The 16818-nt window shown below is 41.2% G+C and overlaps 1 protein-coding gene across 1 annotated transcript; it reads left to right on the forward strand.

Annotated features, from left to right (window-relative positions):
- Positions 1–791: 791 nt before the first annotated feature.
- Positions 792–16665, forward strand: LOC103179299 (beta-soluble NSF attachment protein). Its single transcript, XM_042333672.1, has 11 exons — positions 792–1140; positions 6317–6396; positions 9103–9219; positions 9973–10019; positions 10165–10242; positions 11281–11336; positions 11423–11507; positions 11868–11972; positions 13601–13669; positions 14390–14440; positions 15234–16665. The coding sequence occupies exons 1-11, from the start codon at positions 1043–1045 to the stop codon at positions 15330–15332; spliced, it is 885 nt and encodes a 294-aa protein (XP_042189606.1). The 5' UTR covers positions 792–1042; the 3' UTR covers positions 15333–16665.
- The last annotated feature ends 153 nt before the right edge of the window (positions 16666–16818 follow it).

A 16818-nucleotide genomic window follows, 5' to 3' on the forward strand; every position in this document is an offset into this window, starting at 1 on the left:
GCATGGTCATGCAATTTAGGAAAATCACTCTTCGCAATGGATTTCCAAAACGGTTGTTAGAGTATGCATCTACTGTGGACACACATGCACTAACTGGAAGCATAATAAAACTGGCAACAGGCACTGACCAGCTTGCTCCCCATGCTAAAAAAAAGGTTAACTTCTGGGTCATCGGGTGACCACTAACGTCACTTCCTGCATGCTGTGTGCAGGAAGCATCACTGAGATCACTTTGCAAAGGAAGCCCCCATTTTTACGCCAAGGCTGATAATGCAGAGCTGAGATATTGATCACTCACTCCATGGCTGTTTATGGGACACTGCTGCGTGCAATTGGCTGCTGCATTTCGGCCACAAAATACAGTCAATCCAATTTACAGTGCATCCTGTGAAGCACTTTGAGACGTCTCAACGACGCGATGAGGCACTATATCAAACATAAGGATTATTATCACTATTATAGGACCCGGGTGACTGCAACATAACAGGTTTGCCCTATAGTACCTATGATGTCAAAAACGCTTCACAGCTTAATTGCTTAATCTGGGGGACCGTTAGCCCAAATGTTCCCATCTCTTTGCAAATAATAATCACCTCCACCCCCCCCCCCCACACACCCCCTCCATCCACCCCCACCGCCCTGAGACACAGAACGCCCAGAGGGGGCGGGGCCGGCTGGCCTTCCCGCCGGGGGCTTCTGGGAAATGTAGTCTTGGCGGTGGAGCTGAACACTGGGGGGGTAGGCCGCGGGGCACCACGGGAGGACTACAAGACCCAGAGGCCTGTGCGGGAGAGGCTGGAGCTGCGCTGAGCAGCTGATAGACCGACTTGAGTGACAGACTGACTGAGTGACTGAGTGAGTGCAGCAGTGAGGGGGAGGATTGGCTGCAACGCACATCTGCTCTCAGACACGGCGAGGAGTTGCTTACGCCGAGGGGTCATTTGCTGGTGTGTTAGAGAGAGAGAGAGAGACACACACACACAGAGAGGGAGAGGACACACACACACAAAAAAAAACCCCCCAGGCAGTACATTGAATCGCCATGGACAACTCCGGGAAGGAAAAAGAAGCCATGCAGCTGATGGCTGAAGCCGAAAAGAAGGTGAAATCGTCGCATTCGTTCCTGGGGGGCTTGTTCGGGTAAGAGCAGCAGCCCGTGGGGAGGGGGAGGGGGAGGGGGGGGGGAGAGGATACCATCCCCTCTGGTGATGCACAGCCCTGGGCTCTCAGTATTGCACTGTCAGGTTAAATATCAGCAATATCATCCCCTCCATCCATCCCCCCCTCCATCCATCCCCCCTCCATCCATCCCTCCATCCATCCCTCCATCCCTCCATCCATCCCCTCCATCCGCCCTCCATCCATCCCCTCCATCCATCCCCTCCATCCCCCCTCCATCCATCCCCTCCATCCATCCCCCCTCCATCCATCCCCCCACCCCCTCTCTCTCTGTCTCTCCTCTGTCTGTCTAAAATACCAAATGATCTCACGAGCTTAAGTATTTTTTTTAGAGAGAGAGAGAGAGAGAAGCAATCTTTAACATTGCAATTATTCTGCCAAGTACCACCTTTCGACGGCGATGCTGCAGTGCTGACTGCCATCTTCCCCCTGGAGTCTGGGGGTGGGGGTGGGGGAGGGGTGGGGGTGGGGAGCGGGGGGGTGGGGAGGGGGGGGGAGGAGGGAGTTGTTGTCATATCAGTATAAATGTAATCCACAGAGCAGCTGATTTCCTGCTTCAGTAATAATAAGATTTTTTTTTAACGAGAGGAGATTGGGATCCTTTGAGGTGCCGTCAGTTTGCTGGGCATCCAGACTGATATCGTATGACCTTTTGCTTGGCTTTTATTTAGGGTTTTTTTTCTTCTTCCCTCTCTCTTTCTCTCTCTCTCTCTCCTTTTTGTTGTTGTTGTTGTTGTTGCAGCGAATGTTCTCCTTTAAGGTTTGATGCAAAAGCCCGAAAAGGGGTTCTTTCTGCCCTTGCGTTTCAGTCGCTGTCTGTGCAGTCAGTGCTGCAGGAGACCAGCAGCAGAGATGGCTCACTGTGTGTGTGTGCACCAGTGTCACTGGGATGGGATTTACTGTGTGTGTGTGTGTGTGTGTGTGCACCAGTGTCACTGCAATGGGACTTACTGTGTGTATGTGTGTGTGTGCACCAGTGTCACTGCAATGGGACTTACAGTGTGTATGTGTGTGTATGTGTGTGTGTGCACCAGTGTCACTGCAATGGGACTTACAGTGTGTATGTGTGTGTGTGTGTGTGTGTGCACCAGTGTCACGACAATGGGACTTACTGTGTATGTGTGTGTGCAGCACCAGTGTCACTGGAATGGTACTTACTGTGTGTCTGTGTGTGTGTGTGTGTGTGTGCAGCACCAGTGTCACCGGAATGGGCCTTTAGCACAGCTGTCCATCTCTGCATCTGTGAGGATCAGGGCACCGTTTCCACTGCCAGTGCCCAACTGCACACAGCTCCTCTGCAGCACTGCAGTCTGCTCTTCCTCACCTCTCTCGGAGGTTGTGATATTATAAGCAAACGGTTGTGCTGTTGAAAATATAACTCTAAATTTGGAGTGGGGGGAGAAAAAAAAACCTTTAGGTGGTGTGGGTTTTTTTAAAAAAAAAGATTACTGAGGTTAGAAACAATTTGAATTCTCCGCTTTACCCAGAGAATGAAACATTTTAGCACGATTTGGAAGGGATGCCTTGGTGGGTCTGCATTATGTTTCTAAAGGAATTTCTTTTCATTGCTAAAACGTGACCAGTATGTGCATTGACTGCTTGTTTTCAAGTGCACACTTCTAGCACCACTGAAAGCTGATTAATGCACTTCAACAGTGTCATATATTTTGTGTGATGTATGTGGTGGGCTATCTTTGACTTGACAAATTGACAGCTTTAATTTAAGGGCTGCAAAACAACAACTGCGAACAGAAGGATGTTGAATCTTCTGCAACAATGTGGTACTGTCAATGGCTCATTTGTAACATGAAGAATATTTCTTGGTTTGGGTGGTGAACAGGTGTCAGGCAAGTTTTTGTTTGAATGCACCTGCAGGTCCGAGTGTGTTGTGGTCTTTGTTCTTTCTCTGTTTTGTGTTTGGATATATTTAAATTCCTGTTGTAGACTTGAATGTTAAATTGTGCTTTTGTCGCCACAGTGAGACTCGGCCAAAATGATTTGGTAATCAGCCAGAAACGAACCTCTCCAATCCAGTGCCCCAATGCTCCATCCCTCTACACTAATGGGCATAATATTCTGCTGTTCTACACGAATGGGTATAAAATTAGATGTGGAGGTTAAAATAAAGCACAACTGGTAATTACTGTACTCTATGACCTGTACAATTTTAAGCAAAAATGTCAATATTAGTTTTCCCAGTAACTTCCCAGTAATTTTCCAAACAAACTACAGTTTAGGCAACAATTTTAAAATAGGACTACATCAAATTATTTTTAAAAAGAGTAATTGCTTCACAGATGTTTGTGGGGCATTGCTTTGCCACGTTTGCTTACAACATACAGTTACTACACGTTACAGTGAAGTGCTTCGAGCAGTCTCAACAATGTGATAAGGTGCTATATCGAATGCAGGGATTATTAATATTAATTGATTTAATTAAATAGTTAAATTAATTTTCAGACTATTAGATATTGATTGATCATTTTGTGGAGGCACTATATCCTAATCTGTGTGGTCAGGTATGATCAGATATAATCATTTCTACAACCCTGGGATCCCATTTGTAGAGAATGTTTATTTTGTTGAGATTTTCTAAGGATTTTCAGGTCAAGCAGTAATTTTAAAGCAGAGTCTGCATCTCAAAACTTAAATGTTTTATTTTAAAATCCAGTGAGACATTAAATTGTAAAAGTAGCATCAAATTTCACAATGTATATATGACATTGTGGCCACCCACTGCAGTCAGTGTGTAACAGAATACCTGCATGAATTTTAGATTAATTTTCGGATCTGGTAATCACAGGATTGCTTCCAATTAATTTGATGGTAGTACAGTATTTGCCTTGTCTATTAATTTGATTCTTCTTTCACATAAACAGAAACTGTTAACTGCTTTAAATGATTTATTTGAGCTCTGAAATGAAACAAAAAAAACTCAGTACCAGTTGTCTGGCACCACCACTTGCCCCCCTCCCCCACCACAGACCTCATTTCACATATTGAAATAAGACAGAGGTCTTATTTCACTATGTGAAATATTCATTGAAATATTTAAATATTTTCAGCCACTATGCCCCGAAACTCTGGAACGGTCACCCTCAATCCCTCCACCTTGCCCCCTCTCTCCCCCTTTTCAAGTCCCGCCTGAAAACTTTCCTCTTTGGCTGACTCTACGCTGCGTGGAAGGCGCTCTATAAGTGCAAGTTGTTGTTTTGAAATATTTCAATAGCCAATAGTTATGAGAGTTTAAGTTGGTCTTTGAAATATTGTGTGAAGCTTTGGGCACCCTCCATTAAGGACAGGGAAGGATGGAGACGAGGTTTGATGAGCGGAGATGTGGGGTAGATAAATATTCTCTGTATATTTTGCTTGATTGCATTTGGGGTTGAGGGATTATCTATACAGAGCTTTTGCTCAAGAGGTAGAGTGGTTGAGGTTTGTGGTCTGCGGAAGAAGTGAGGGTGATGGGAAAATGGCCTCTTTCTTATGCCCTTAAAGTAAAAGTGAAACTCATTCCCTCCTTTTTCACAAGCTTTGAAGATCAATAAGTTAAACTTTGATTCTGAAGAGATCTTTCAACAGTTCAAGCCAACTGCAAACATGTACCATAATTCTGCACTACGAAAGAAACAAAACATGGCATGAAGTAAGCTCAGCCCAAATACCACCCATGACATTTTATGAGAAAGGATGATTATTTTCATAATCTGCTTTTCTGCAGATTTGCTCCCACTGAACTTTTATTTGAATAATCTGTTTAAGTGATCTTGTGTTATTGTCATCTTACATTGATCCAGTGAATGTAAACAATCTTTATAAATAGAACATGCAAGATACCATCAACAACAACAACAAGATTCCATTTATAAAGCGCCTTTCACGTCAGGAGGACGTCCCAAGGCGCTGCACAGTTGGGTCATGACCCGAGCAGGGGGGAAATGGTCAGGGTGAGGGGAGGGAAGGGAGGGAGCGAGGAGGGGGGAAATGGTCAGGGTGAGGGGAGGGAAGGGAGGGAGCGAGGAGGGGGGAAATGGTCAGGGTGAGGGGAGGGAAGGGAGGGAGCAAGGAGGGGGGGAAATGGTCAGGGTGAGGGGAGGGAAGGGAGGGAGCGAGGAGGGGGAAGAGAGTCGAGAACTTATTCTACCATAGAATATTGAGGTATCTAATTCTGCATTTTTGCATCCTAAAGGGTTTTGAGTTGCAAGTAATTAAAGGTTCTGTAGGTGTGTTTTTTTAAAAAATAATCAAGCCTCCAATTCTCCTCGTCCATAAGGTGGAATATTAAGTGCAGTGTAATAATCTACCACATTCTGTCCCTGAGTTTGCTTCAACATCTGCAGACAGTAAATGTTTTAGAAATAAGCTCACAGTGGGTGGCATAAAATCAGGGTAGAGCTAAAGTACATGCCAGCCTGAAGCTATTAGTGTTGAAAATTGGATGAGCATGCAAGATCACAGGAGAGGTAAAGATGAAGAAAGATCTTGAACCCATTTGATCTCCTTTCGAAATACCCAACCTACCTTTTTGTATATTGTTTCTTAAAGGAGTTCAGTGTTATTCCCGTTCCTGGTAACCTGTTCCAGTTGCTAATTATCCACTGTGTTCAGAAATTCATCCTGGTGTTTGCTCTAAACTTGCATTTCACAGTCATCCGTGTCCTCTTGTTCTGCTTCCTTGATGGATCTGAGAGTGGAACTCTAAATAACAGCACATAAGGCCATTTGGCCCATTGTGTCTGTGCTGGCTCTTTCACAAAGCAATCCTTTCAGGCCCATTGACCTGCACTTTCCCCTGTGGTTCAATCCCTTTCAGATATCTACCTAGTTCCTGCAATGTGTGATGTGCCTATGTTAAATTTTGAGCAGCAAAGTGAGCTCCTGTAGACTCTACAAGAGACTCGAGATGCCGAGTTGCATCTTGCAAACAAGGCTGCAAAATGGAGTGCTTTGTAGCAAAGGGAGCGGTTGAGGTGGTGTGTTTAACCCCTAATGTCCCTCATTTTTTCCACTTCCTCTGCTGATTATGGGCTGTGATTTAAGAACACATTTGAGAAGACGAGGCGGGTTTGGAGAAGGAAGAAAAATCAATATAAATGATAACTGTTCAGCACGTTTTCATTATTGTGTTTTACAACAGAGGAAACTCAAGAGTAGAAGAGGCCTGTGAGATGTTTGCCAGAGCTGCAAACATGTTCAAGATGGCCAAAAACTGGAGCGGTAAGTTACCTACCTAAAACCTGGGTTGCAGTTTGGTTGAATGCAATTATGATGTTAATAGAAGAGGAAGTGTCTGATCAGAGTTGGTGATATTTGCCCTTATGTGCTATGTCGGGAATTCCCATTCTTTCACTTGAATTGACCAACAGTAGAAATTTCCTTTAGTAATATTAGATTATAACATTTAGTTAAATTCTGCTTATGCACATTTCCACAGATGAATTGTGTGTGTTAACTCAGGGACGCTACCCAGTGTGAGGGGCACTATATAAATGCAAGTTGTTGTTGTTGTCCTGCACCTACCAATTAGCATACTGAGATCATGATCTGTAAATGTGTTTGCTCTGTATTTAATTTAGCTATCTTTGTATTTTTAACACATATTTTTCTACAGTATTTATATTCTGGTCCTGCCTTCTCCTACATCTGCTCCAGAGATATCCTGTGATTTATTTCTCTGAAAGTTGGCTATCTGTGGAACTGAGTCAGGGCAGGGGTGAGCACCAATGGTCAGTGGCTATCTGTTTTGTCCGCCCACGTTTAGTCTGCCAGGTCTGCAGGTAGTTCTGAATCTACTATCTGATGAACCATATGGACAAACTAAGTACTACAGGGTTAACATTTCAGATTTCTGAGGTGAAAGGGTCAATACAATTGTGAAACGCAGGACCCAGCCAACTCTAAATGGGGTGTCAGAGTGCTTTATACGATAATAGCGGTTGAAGTACACCACTCAGTACATTTCATGATGTTCATTTTCTAGCTGGAGCTATTTTATCTGACCATATCTGGTGATTTTGATCTCAACCAAAGGACAGATTGTAGGATCATGCAGCTCTTAAAGGTGTTCCGACTGCTTCCTGTGGCGAAAGCCGTTGTACGATTGTGGTCCATTTATAGGCTTAAGTAAGTGTGTATGATATCCAGCCTTTGAAAGAGTGAATATGAAAAGTGAAGGCAAATCTAATTAGTAAATAAATAAAAATAAACCTTGAAATTTAAGGTGGTTGCAGTAACACTGCAAAATGGATGAGAAGGGATTAAAGGATTACCTGTCAGGTTCAGGGTATGTGGAGCTGTCTGAGGTTATTGAAAGGCAAGCTACATTTTTCACTTGCAGGTGGGTAATGTACAGCAAACATATTTTGTATTATTCCTTTCAAATGAATTGTGATTCACAGATCCAAGCTAAAAATTAATGTCTGTATCTATGAGCCCCACATTGCATAAAACTATGTAAACATGAACGGGAAGAGTTTCTACACTAAATACGTTAAAATAACCATGTTCCGTTTCTTTTCCCTGCTTCGGAAGGCGCTGACTCTTGCTGTGTGACGGTTCCATGAGAATCTGCAGACCACCACCCCCCACCCTCCACCCCTCCCCAACACATAGCCAAGTGATTATTGTGTGAGTCCACGCAGTAGTGTCGGCAGGTTATTTTACCAGAGGGGGAATTGTAACCAATCCTGATAGTCTGCCAAGGTTCTATGATCAGGCTCACTCTGGAAGAATGGCCAGATAGGCAAGTACAGGAAGGCAGCTGACTGTGTGGAATATCCCAGATAGAGACAGCAGGAGAAGAGTGGGAGGAAAGCACACCAGATAAAACTCTCTTTCTTAGACATGTTTCTTCCCCTCCAGTAGCCACCATCTAAATCAAAACAGCACCCCGGCGCTATTGACATGAGATCTCCACCTAATCTTGCAATACAATTTATGTTTATATAGCGCTTTTCACTTCGGGAGGATGTCTCAAAGCGCTTTACGTTGTTGGATGGGCACCCGAGCTGGGGTGGGAGCCGAGAGGGATGGGGAGGAGAAATATCATCAAAATCATGGACAAAGTGATGAATTTTGAGACATACTTGTGAACTACTGATTGATCAAATTTTAATTCTGAAAGCTAAAGGCATTTGGGGAAGAGATGTAGGGATTATAGTGCAATGCTTAATGTTGTGCAGTACCACAGATGTCTTTTCCTGAAATCAGAGTAGAGGTCAAATCTAGAGTTTTAAGAACAAATGAAAGCTTGGCATGTAGCCTCCATGACTGGTCACTGCCCTGCTGGTTTGGCTCACTCTCTACAAACCAGATCCGGTTGTTCTCATTTTAGACTCTGTTTAGACTCTGCTAAACAACCATTCTGATGCAACCATTCTGATCTCTTGCTTTCTGGATTTAAATTCTGGATTGTTAGTTGTGAGATATATTCCCTACTGAATGCAAACACTCAACAGCCATGACCTCAGCCCCATAGCTGATGTTGTAGCACTTATTCCCTTTCCCCCATATGCATGGGTGCTCACTTGCGCACACACTAAGATAAATACTCCACAGCTATAATCTAGTTTTCATTCCAATTTAAGTCAATGGTGAGAAATGTAAAGGATGAAACATCTTAGCATACAAGTTAATTTGGAGGAGTTTATTTTTGGTATTGAAATATTCCCACTTAAGAAATGCTTTTGCTGGCATTAAAACAAACTGGCCAGAACAAACACCTTCCTTTTCTCTATACACCTATGAAAGCTCAGACAAGAAATGTACACTCTACAATCGGCCTTTGCTGTGTGAATTCCATTGCCTGATGTACATTACCTTGTACCAGGGAATGTTCTTAATCGGTCCCATGGAAGATGTGACTGTTCCATAGGAATTGAAGTACAGTACAATTTTACTGCCTTTCCTTTTTAAATGAAATAGCTGCAGGGAATGCGTTTTGCCAAGCAGCCCGGCTCCATCTCCAGCTACAGAGCAAGCATGACGCAGCCACCAGTTTCGTGGATGCCGGGAACGCATTCAAGAAAGCGGATCCCCAGGGTAAGATGTTTATGAAGTGTCACATACCTTGGATTGTTACTTTCGCTGTTGTACAGATGTTTCCACCTGAGAATCTACTGTAGACTCTACAGTAACTTTATAATAAATTACTATCCCCTCCCTCAGCCAGGCAGTCACTCCCCTTTGTCTACCCACCTCGCTATGCAGGCCCACTCTGTGTTACAGCGCCTTGGAGGGCTGGGTGATTTGCCTCTATTTACACAGTCACTGCACTTCATAGAAAACTCCGTGGAGCACTTTGAGACTGTTTGACATAATTCTGTTGCCGTGCTGCTCAGTTTCGTACTTTCAGGATTCTATTGTTTAAGTAATAGCATGGCTTAATTTCACTTGGTTAGTACTACATTAATTAACATTACAATAATACTGCCGACAATCTGTCAAGTTTATACCTGCACATTATGAGGAATGTTGCTCTTTTTTGAAGTATTCACGTGGCTCAGTTGGTAGCACTCGCCCACTGGGTTTGAAGGTCGTGAATTCAAGTACTGTGTCAGGGACACTGAGCCTATAGTCCAGGCTGACACATCTTTGCAGTTCTTGAGTGTCAGCCTCAACTAACATTCTGTGGTTGACCCCTTATACAGGTGATCATTCTGATTTATTGATGTTGCCATGTGACTCCTAGCCACATCTCTAGTTTGTTGTAAAGTGACTGACTGAACTAAGAGCTCATGATTGAAATGCGTAAAGTGCCTTTTCTGATGTTTTATATTTGTTTTTCCCCCACAGAGGCCATAAGCTGTTTAAATGCAGCCATTGACATTTACACTGATATGGTAAGAAGCTCATTAAAGTAATTGACAAGACCAGTGCAATACTGTGGCCTTGCCTTGTAGATACAGCAGCAGTTTTTTTTGTTCACTCTTGAATTTAATCAGCAAAGCAATGCTTGATCAAAACACTTTCATTTTATTTTTGCAGGGAAGATTTACAATTGCAGCAAAGCATCACATTACAATTGCAGAAATTTATGAATCAGAGCTGGTGGACATTGAAAAGGTATTGTATTAGACTTTCTTTCACACCTTGAGGTTGCTTTGGTTCTGTGCAGCATTGCCTCACCCCCTCCGTTGCTTCCTTCAAGGCACATCTCAAGACTCTCCTCTTCGACCGCACTTCATAAAACATACTGCTAATTATCTGTTTCAGAGCAGTTTTAGGAGGATGTAGTTAATGTAGCTGGGTAGAAACCGTGCCTAGCAAATACTCCATCATAACTATAATAATATATGAGCTCCTGAATAGGGTGGTAATGCTGTCTGTGGAGGGAAGAACAGCTAGTTAGAATAGTGGAGGAATATTAAAGGAAGATTGACTTTGGGGTTGTGGGAGTCTCTATGCAGAGCTTTCACCCAGGATATTGAATGGGTGAAATTAGGTCTTTGATGGGATCAGTTTTGGAGGAGGATTAGGCATGATGGGCCAAATGGTCTTTTCTTGTTCTTATCTTGGTCTTTCAGTGAGGACATTGCAAACACATAAGCATTCACAATATTAACTTGAGAACACTTCATTGGTAACAACAAGCAATAGATATGTTTTTGGCTGGGGGGGTTAGTGTTGTACAAAATGTTTTGTCAGAGTCAGTGGAGTCTGAACTTCTAGTCTCGTTAGAAGACGGGTTGTGATGGGCACTGACAAGTCCTGGTTAATTGGGAGATGGGTCCAGTGTCTTTTTTTCACAATGCAAAGAGATTTACAGGTGATCCAGATGGAATATTGCTGCATTAGACTCTACTTCAGACATGTAGGAGAGGTGGAATGGGATTGAGCTCCATGCACTTTTGAAAGCTGGGCCATTTGAATTTAAATAATCTATAAAATTAACCATTTTGCTGGCTTCAGAAAGGGATAGAAATGTTGTTTACTCACATCATTGCTGTATTCTGATGTTCCATTACAAAAACACTAGGTATTTGCCTCTGGAGTTATGTGGTATAATGTTTCACTTTGCTATGTAAAATCTGCCTGAGAGAGTTAAGAGTGGGAGTGTAACTCTTACATTGCATTGTAATGAGTTTCATTGGAATTTCACAGGCTGTTGCTCATTTCGAACAAGCTGCAGATTACTATAAAGGAGAAGAATCAAACAGGTATTTGTTCTCCCAATCATCCACTTTTATGATACCGATATATTGCAAGAGTGCTTTTCTTAAATTTTCTGTGCTTCATGTTTCAGTTCAGCTAACAAGTGTTTGCTGAAAGTGGCTGCATACGCAGCACAACTAGAACAGTATCAGAAGGCAATCGAAATTTATGAACAGGTCAGTGTGTGTGTGTGTGTGTGTGTGTATGTGTGTGTGTGTGTGTGTCAGCGCGCACCCACGCAACAGGCCAGCAACAGATAAAGGCAACAGGAATATGTGGGATTGGAATGAGAACTACCAGCACCTTGGAACATCCTCCTGATGTGAAAGGTGCAATATAAATTTAAATTTATATTGTGTCATGTGAGAAATGATGATAAAGAGAATTGGGTTTGGACTAAATAACGAGTGGAGGAGCTGGCACCAGCCCAGACCCAATGGCTACCTTATGTGCTGTTAGCTTTCCTTGGTTCTGTCAAGCTGCTGCTCAGTTTATGTCTGACCATCTGTATGTATTGTAAACCTTTTATCTTGCAGGTTGGGACCAACACCATGGACAATCCATTGCTGAAATATAGTGCAAAGGAATATTTTTTCAAAGCAGCCCTCTGCCATTTTATTGTTGATGAGCTGAATGCTAAGGTGGGTGAACCTTTGACTATTATTTGATGTCCATCGTATTGGTGAAACCTCCCTGGAATGATTCAGTGGCACTGTATATTGGAGCGCCTATGAGAGGCTGTTTACCTTCTCAGCCAGGGGATTGTACATTGCACAGGGAGACTTAGAATAAGGAATTCAAGATGAATAATCTACCTTTTAGTCTTTTTAAAATTGGAGGAGAATTTGGTCAATTTCACTCTTAATTTTCCCCATTTCCTTTTTTTAATCCACTGACAAGTTTTAGGACTGTTTGATTAGAAATATTTCCCTTATATATTGTTAATTAAAAGACTAAGGAGAAGGAATCTAGGATCATATGTCAGTTTGGCTCAGTTGGGAGGACTGTTGCGTCTTGAGTCAGAAAGAAGGTTAAAGATTTAAGCCCCATGTTGGGACTTTGGGCTCATAGTCTTGGCTGATACTCTAGTGCAGTGCTGGGGAAGCACTTTGGTGAAACCTTAAACCCAGGACCTATCTGCCTTTTCAAGTGGACAGTAATAGATCCCACTATTTGAAAAGGAGGGAGTTTCTCAGTGTCATGATCCACAGTCCCCCAGATAAAATTGGTTATTCACTTAATGGCCATTTGTGAACATTGCTGTGTGCAAATAGGCTGCCGGTTCAACTACAAATACAGTCACTGCACTTTATAGAAAATTGAGCTCTTTGAGACATTTTTGAGACGCTATATCAAATGCAATTATAATTTTTTTTATTATGTAGAATTCTTTCTTGCTAGGTTGGAAATCACAGTGATGCGACATCAATGCTTTTCCGAGAAGGGGTTTGTGTGCTATCTAGGTATAGTGAGGCTGATCTGGTCAGGCTTTGATGCTGTGCGCTACTGTGGAAAAGAAAAAAAATAGAAAGTGAAACTGGATCAATTTTGAGAGAAATAATAAGTGCCACAAAAGCGCGGCTGGGGAATAAAATTGCAATTTTTTTGTTTTTTAAAAAAAATCGTGTCATGTAACGACTAAGCTTTTTGGTAAAAGATGAGAAAATATTCTCATAACCTGTCTTAACCATCTGCCAGACTCGTACAAACATCCCACACATCAGCCTCCGCAACTTTCACAATTGTTTACTGTGTTTGTCTCTCTAAAGTACAGTAGGAATAATGTATTAAAAATGAAACCTTTTAGAAGACTATAATTATACAGATGCTCTACCTCTAATGTGTTTTATGTCGAGGGATGGGTGAGGAATTAATATACAATACCTGTGTCAAACTGATGGGACTATCAGTTGTTCTTGAAAGTGTGTAATGTGTGATATGAGAGCTCTATAAGAACATCTGGGGTACAAAATGGTGACTTGGGTTGGTGGAAATGTATAACGTCGTATTAATGAAAGTATAACGTAGCATCAAAATATTCCCTTTTTTTTAAAGGGAACATGAAACACTGAGGTGTTCTAGAGCTGTACAAAAGCCATTGGGCAAAAACATAAATTGAAATAATGCAGATGAAGTTTCTTTGTATGAGGGGATGTACAGGAGCACTTCACAATTGTTACAGATTCATATAGAAAGTAATTTTTTAAAAAGAAATTAGATTGTGTGTTTTTAATCAGATTCCATAACAAAAGCTCTTGCTTAATTGCAGCTTGCTTTGGAGAAATATGAAGAAATGTTTCCAGCATTTTCAGATTCACGGGAATGCAAGCTTTTAAAGGTAATTCTGGAGAGTGGTCCAACTACATGATTTCACTTGGAAATCTCCTATGTATGGGGGTGGGGATCTGAAATGCAGACCAGCTTCACTCCAATATCTGGTTTATTTTATCCACAGAATATACAGTTACACTGATTTACTGTAAATCGTATTAAATGCTTTGAGGTATCTCGATGACGTGATAAGGTGCTATATCAAATGCAAGGATTATTATAATAATAATAATAATTATCTGCTTTTCCAATGCCCTGCTAAGTTCTGCTTCGATTGAAAAAGCCAGATGGAATCTAATCATTCCACTTTACAAGCCAGTGTGTCAATTTCCCAAACCTACTTGTGTATATAGTAGTATTTTTGTGCTGAAACACAGTATAACCATGAAATTCTACAATATTATGTTTAATTTTGCAGTGGAGAAATATAAATACCACTAAACTTTGATATTGAGCGGAGGATTTATTTTGCTTCTTGTAAAATCAATTTACTTACTGTATTACATAAAGCAGATTGCACTTTCTATTTTTTTATTCCATTTTGTACCTGGACTAATTTGAAGAAGCTCCTCTTTTCATTATTCTCCTTCCCTTTGTAAACAGACATGTCCTCAATCTTATAAACAAAACTCTAGCTGGACAAGACCTGTAAAACCAGTGCTGTATATTGTTTTAGTTTTCATTCTCAAACTGGTTTTAAAGTTAAATGGTTTTGCTTTTTTGATAGAAATTGCTTGAAGCTCATGAGGAACAAAATGGTGAAGCTTATACAGAAGCAGTAAGTAACATCAAATTGTGATTAGATTTGTGTGTCTGGCTTTTAGTTTTTACATTCCATGATATGTCATCTGAGCGCAGAGTGGAGTGCAAAGATTCAGTTATATTCATCGATTCAGTTATATACCTGACTTTGACTTTACACTAGATGTTTCTGTCTTTGAATTCCTGTGTGGTTCACTCAGACAGTTTAGGCTCAAAAATATTACTGTGTTTAAAATATCCACCTGGGGAAAATAAACAGGATCTCCCTGGGGTTGAAGTGGCTCTGAACAGACATAATTGCAAAGCCCGGAAAGTCTGCAGTAATCCAAGGAATTATTCATGATAAATCATGAGATTCTGAGTTCAAGATGTGTCCTTGTCTCTCTGTGAGCCAAGGCCGAAACTGGAAGAATGTCTGTAGCTGCACAAGTAAAACAAAACCGAATACTGAAAATCTGGTTTATTCTGATTCTTCCTCAAAATAAGAAGAGCTCTTGCATTCTTCTGTCAAATTTATGGTTTATGATTATTTTAATTATTAGGTTATGTTCAGTGACTCCGAGGATCTGAATTGATAACTTTTTAAAAGTTCTGTCACTTTCAAAAATATTTTTGGTGCAGTTGCTTGGTTGCGCATCCTCTCGCCCCATTGGGATTTTGAACTCATAGATTGAGCTGACACTCCCAATACAATGCAAGGCCAGTCCATAAGTCAAGCTTAGTGATAACATCTCAGGTCTGTTTTCACCCTAGAAAATGCTATTGTCATTCCAACTGGCTTCTGTTTATGTTCTTCTCTCTGGCTACAGGTAAAAGAATTTGATTCCATATCTCGGCTGGACCAGTGGCTTACGACTATGTTGCTGCGCATCAAAAAATCCATCCACGGAGAGGGAGATCTCAAGTGAACACTTTATAGGCACAGAGTACCCTGCCTGCCAAAATTGTCAAATGCTATTATGTGTACTGGGCTGTGGATACCTGTTTTCAATGTTTATGGCTCAATTTGTTTCCGTAGTGTAATCCACAAAGTTAATGTATCATTCAACAACACTATTCTAATTCCCAGTTTGGGAACCAGTCCTGGCCGATGAGCATTGCTGCACTATGGAGGGGATGGAAATATCGCTTCATAATTTACTTGAAAACCGAATTGATGCTGGTTAAAACAAAAATTCCTAATACAAATGTAAGCAGATGGTGTCTAAATGCTACAATGACAGATCCTGAAGAAACGCACGTTGCAAAAAAATGTTGAATATAATTTCCGCGTCTCAATCTGTTCTGAACCGATCAGGTGGCAGTGAGACCCCCTGTGGCCAGGCACACACCAATTCAAAACTAAATCTGGTGGCTGTGTAATGGCATAAAATATTTGTTACAAAGACCAAATTTGTACCTTTTCCTCCCTCCTCTGACTGCTTGGCGAGTTTTGCTTTAATACTGTTGATTTTTTTTTACTAATCTATGCTGGGAATTTTATAGGTAGTGTCAATACAAAACAAATTGCTGAATTAGTCAGTTTCTAGGATACCAGAACAGCGGGATTTTCCTTTCATTGATAATTAAAAATATTTCTGTTTAGTCACACCACCTTAGATTCTGAAAGGGATGATGTGTACAAGATGGTTTACTGTAAAGTCAAATGGCAGGGCAAGAGAATTTCACAACTGGTCAGAATTATGCCAATAACACAATTATTTAAACTCTAAATGTTGTATGTTACGAAGATAACCGCTGGGCAAAGTAGGATTTTTTTTATTGGGATTTTCTTCTTTAAAACCTTATATTCTATAGCTTTTATTCTGTGCAACTTATTCTGCTTGGAATGACCTTGGATACATTTGAAAAAGCCTGTTTTTTTCTGGTTCTGTGGTGTAGTTGCACCCACTTGTTATTCATGTTTCCAATGCTGGATAGTGGGGAACTTTTTACTGCTTACAAGAAGTCTAAATTAACATATGACCATTCTATGCAATGTAGTCCTGTATAAGAGTGTCCCAAAGGTAATATTTTCAAAGAAGGATTCCAACACATTTTCCACGTTTTATTAATTGTATATGTTTTAAGCAGTTTAAATCTGTATCTAGGATCTCAGCTGAACAGCTCTTACCATTATAGTTGTACATAAGGCACAAATGTATCGTAGATACCATGTTGGCTTGAACAGTGTTTAGCTGTAAACGCTAATTTAGTTGCTTGGAGCACTTTATGGCAAAATGTTTTGTGAGGTAAAACTTCTGAGGGAAATTGATCACCTTGTGAACAGTCTTAATTCTGTAGAATTAATGAAAAAGATTCAGCTAGTTCACACCAGATCCACCCTCCTACATAATATTCCAGATTGAATTTTGTTTAAAATGACTTGTATTCTTGGTGCATTTGCACTTGTGT

The sequence above is a fragment of the Callorhinchus milii genome, unplaced genomic scaffold (genome assembly GCF_018977255.1).
Source record: "Callorhinchus milii isolate IMCB2004 unplaced genomic scaffold, IMCB_Cmil_1.0 Scaffold3, whole genome shotgun sequence".
NCBI lineage: Eukaryota > Metazoa > Chordata > Chondrichthyes > Chimaeriformes > Callorhinchidae > Callorhinchus > Callorhinchus milii.

Coding starts and splice junctions, on each gene's coding strand:
- LOC103179299 (XM_042333672.1), top strand. CDS start 1,043: ATGGACAACTCCGGGAAGGAAAAAGAAGCCATGCAGCTGATGGCTGAA. Junction 1,141..6,316: donor TTCCTGGGGGGCTTGTTCGG/GTAAGAGCAGCA, acceptor GTTTTACAACAG/AGGAAACTCAAGAGTAGAAG. Junction 11,337..11,422: donor AAAGGAGAAGAATCAAACAG/GTATTTGTTCTC, acceptor TTCATGTTTCAG/TTCAGCTAACAAGTGTTTGC.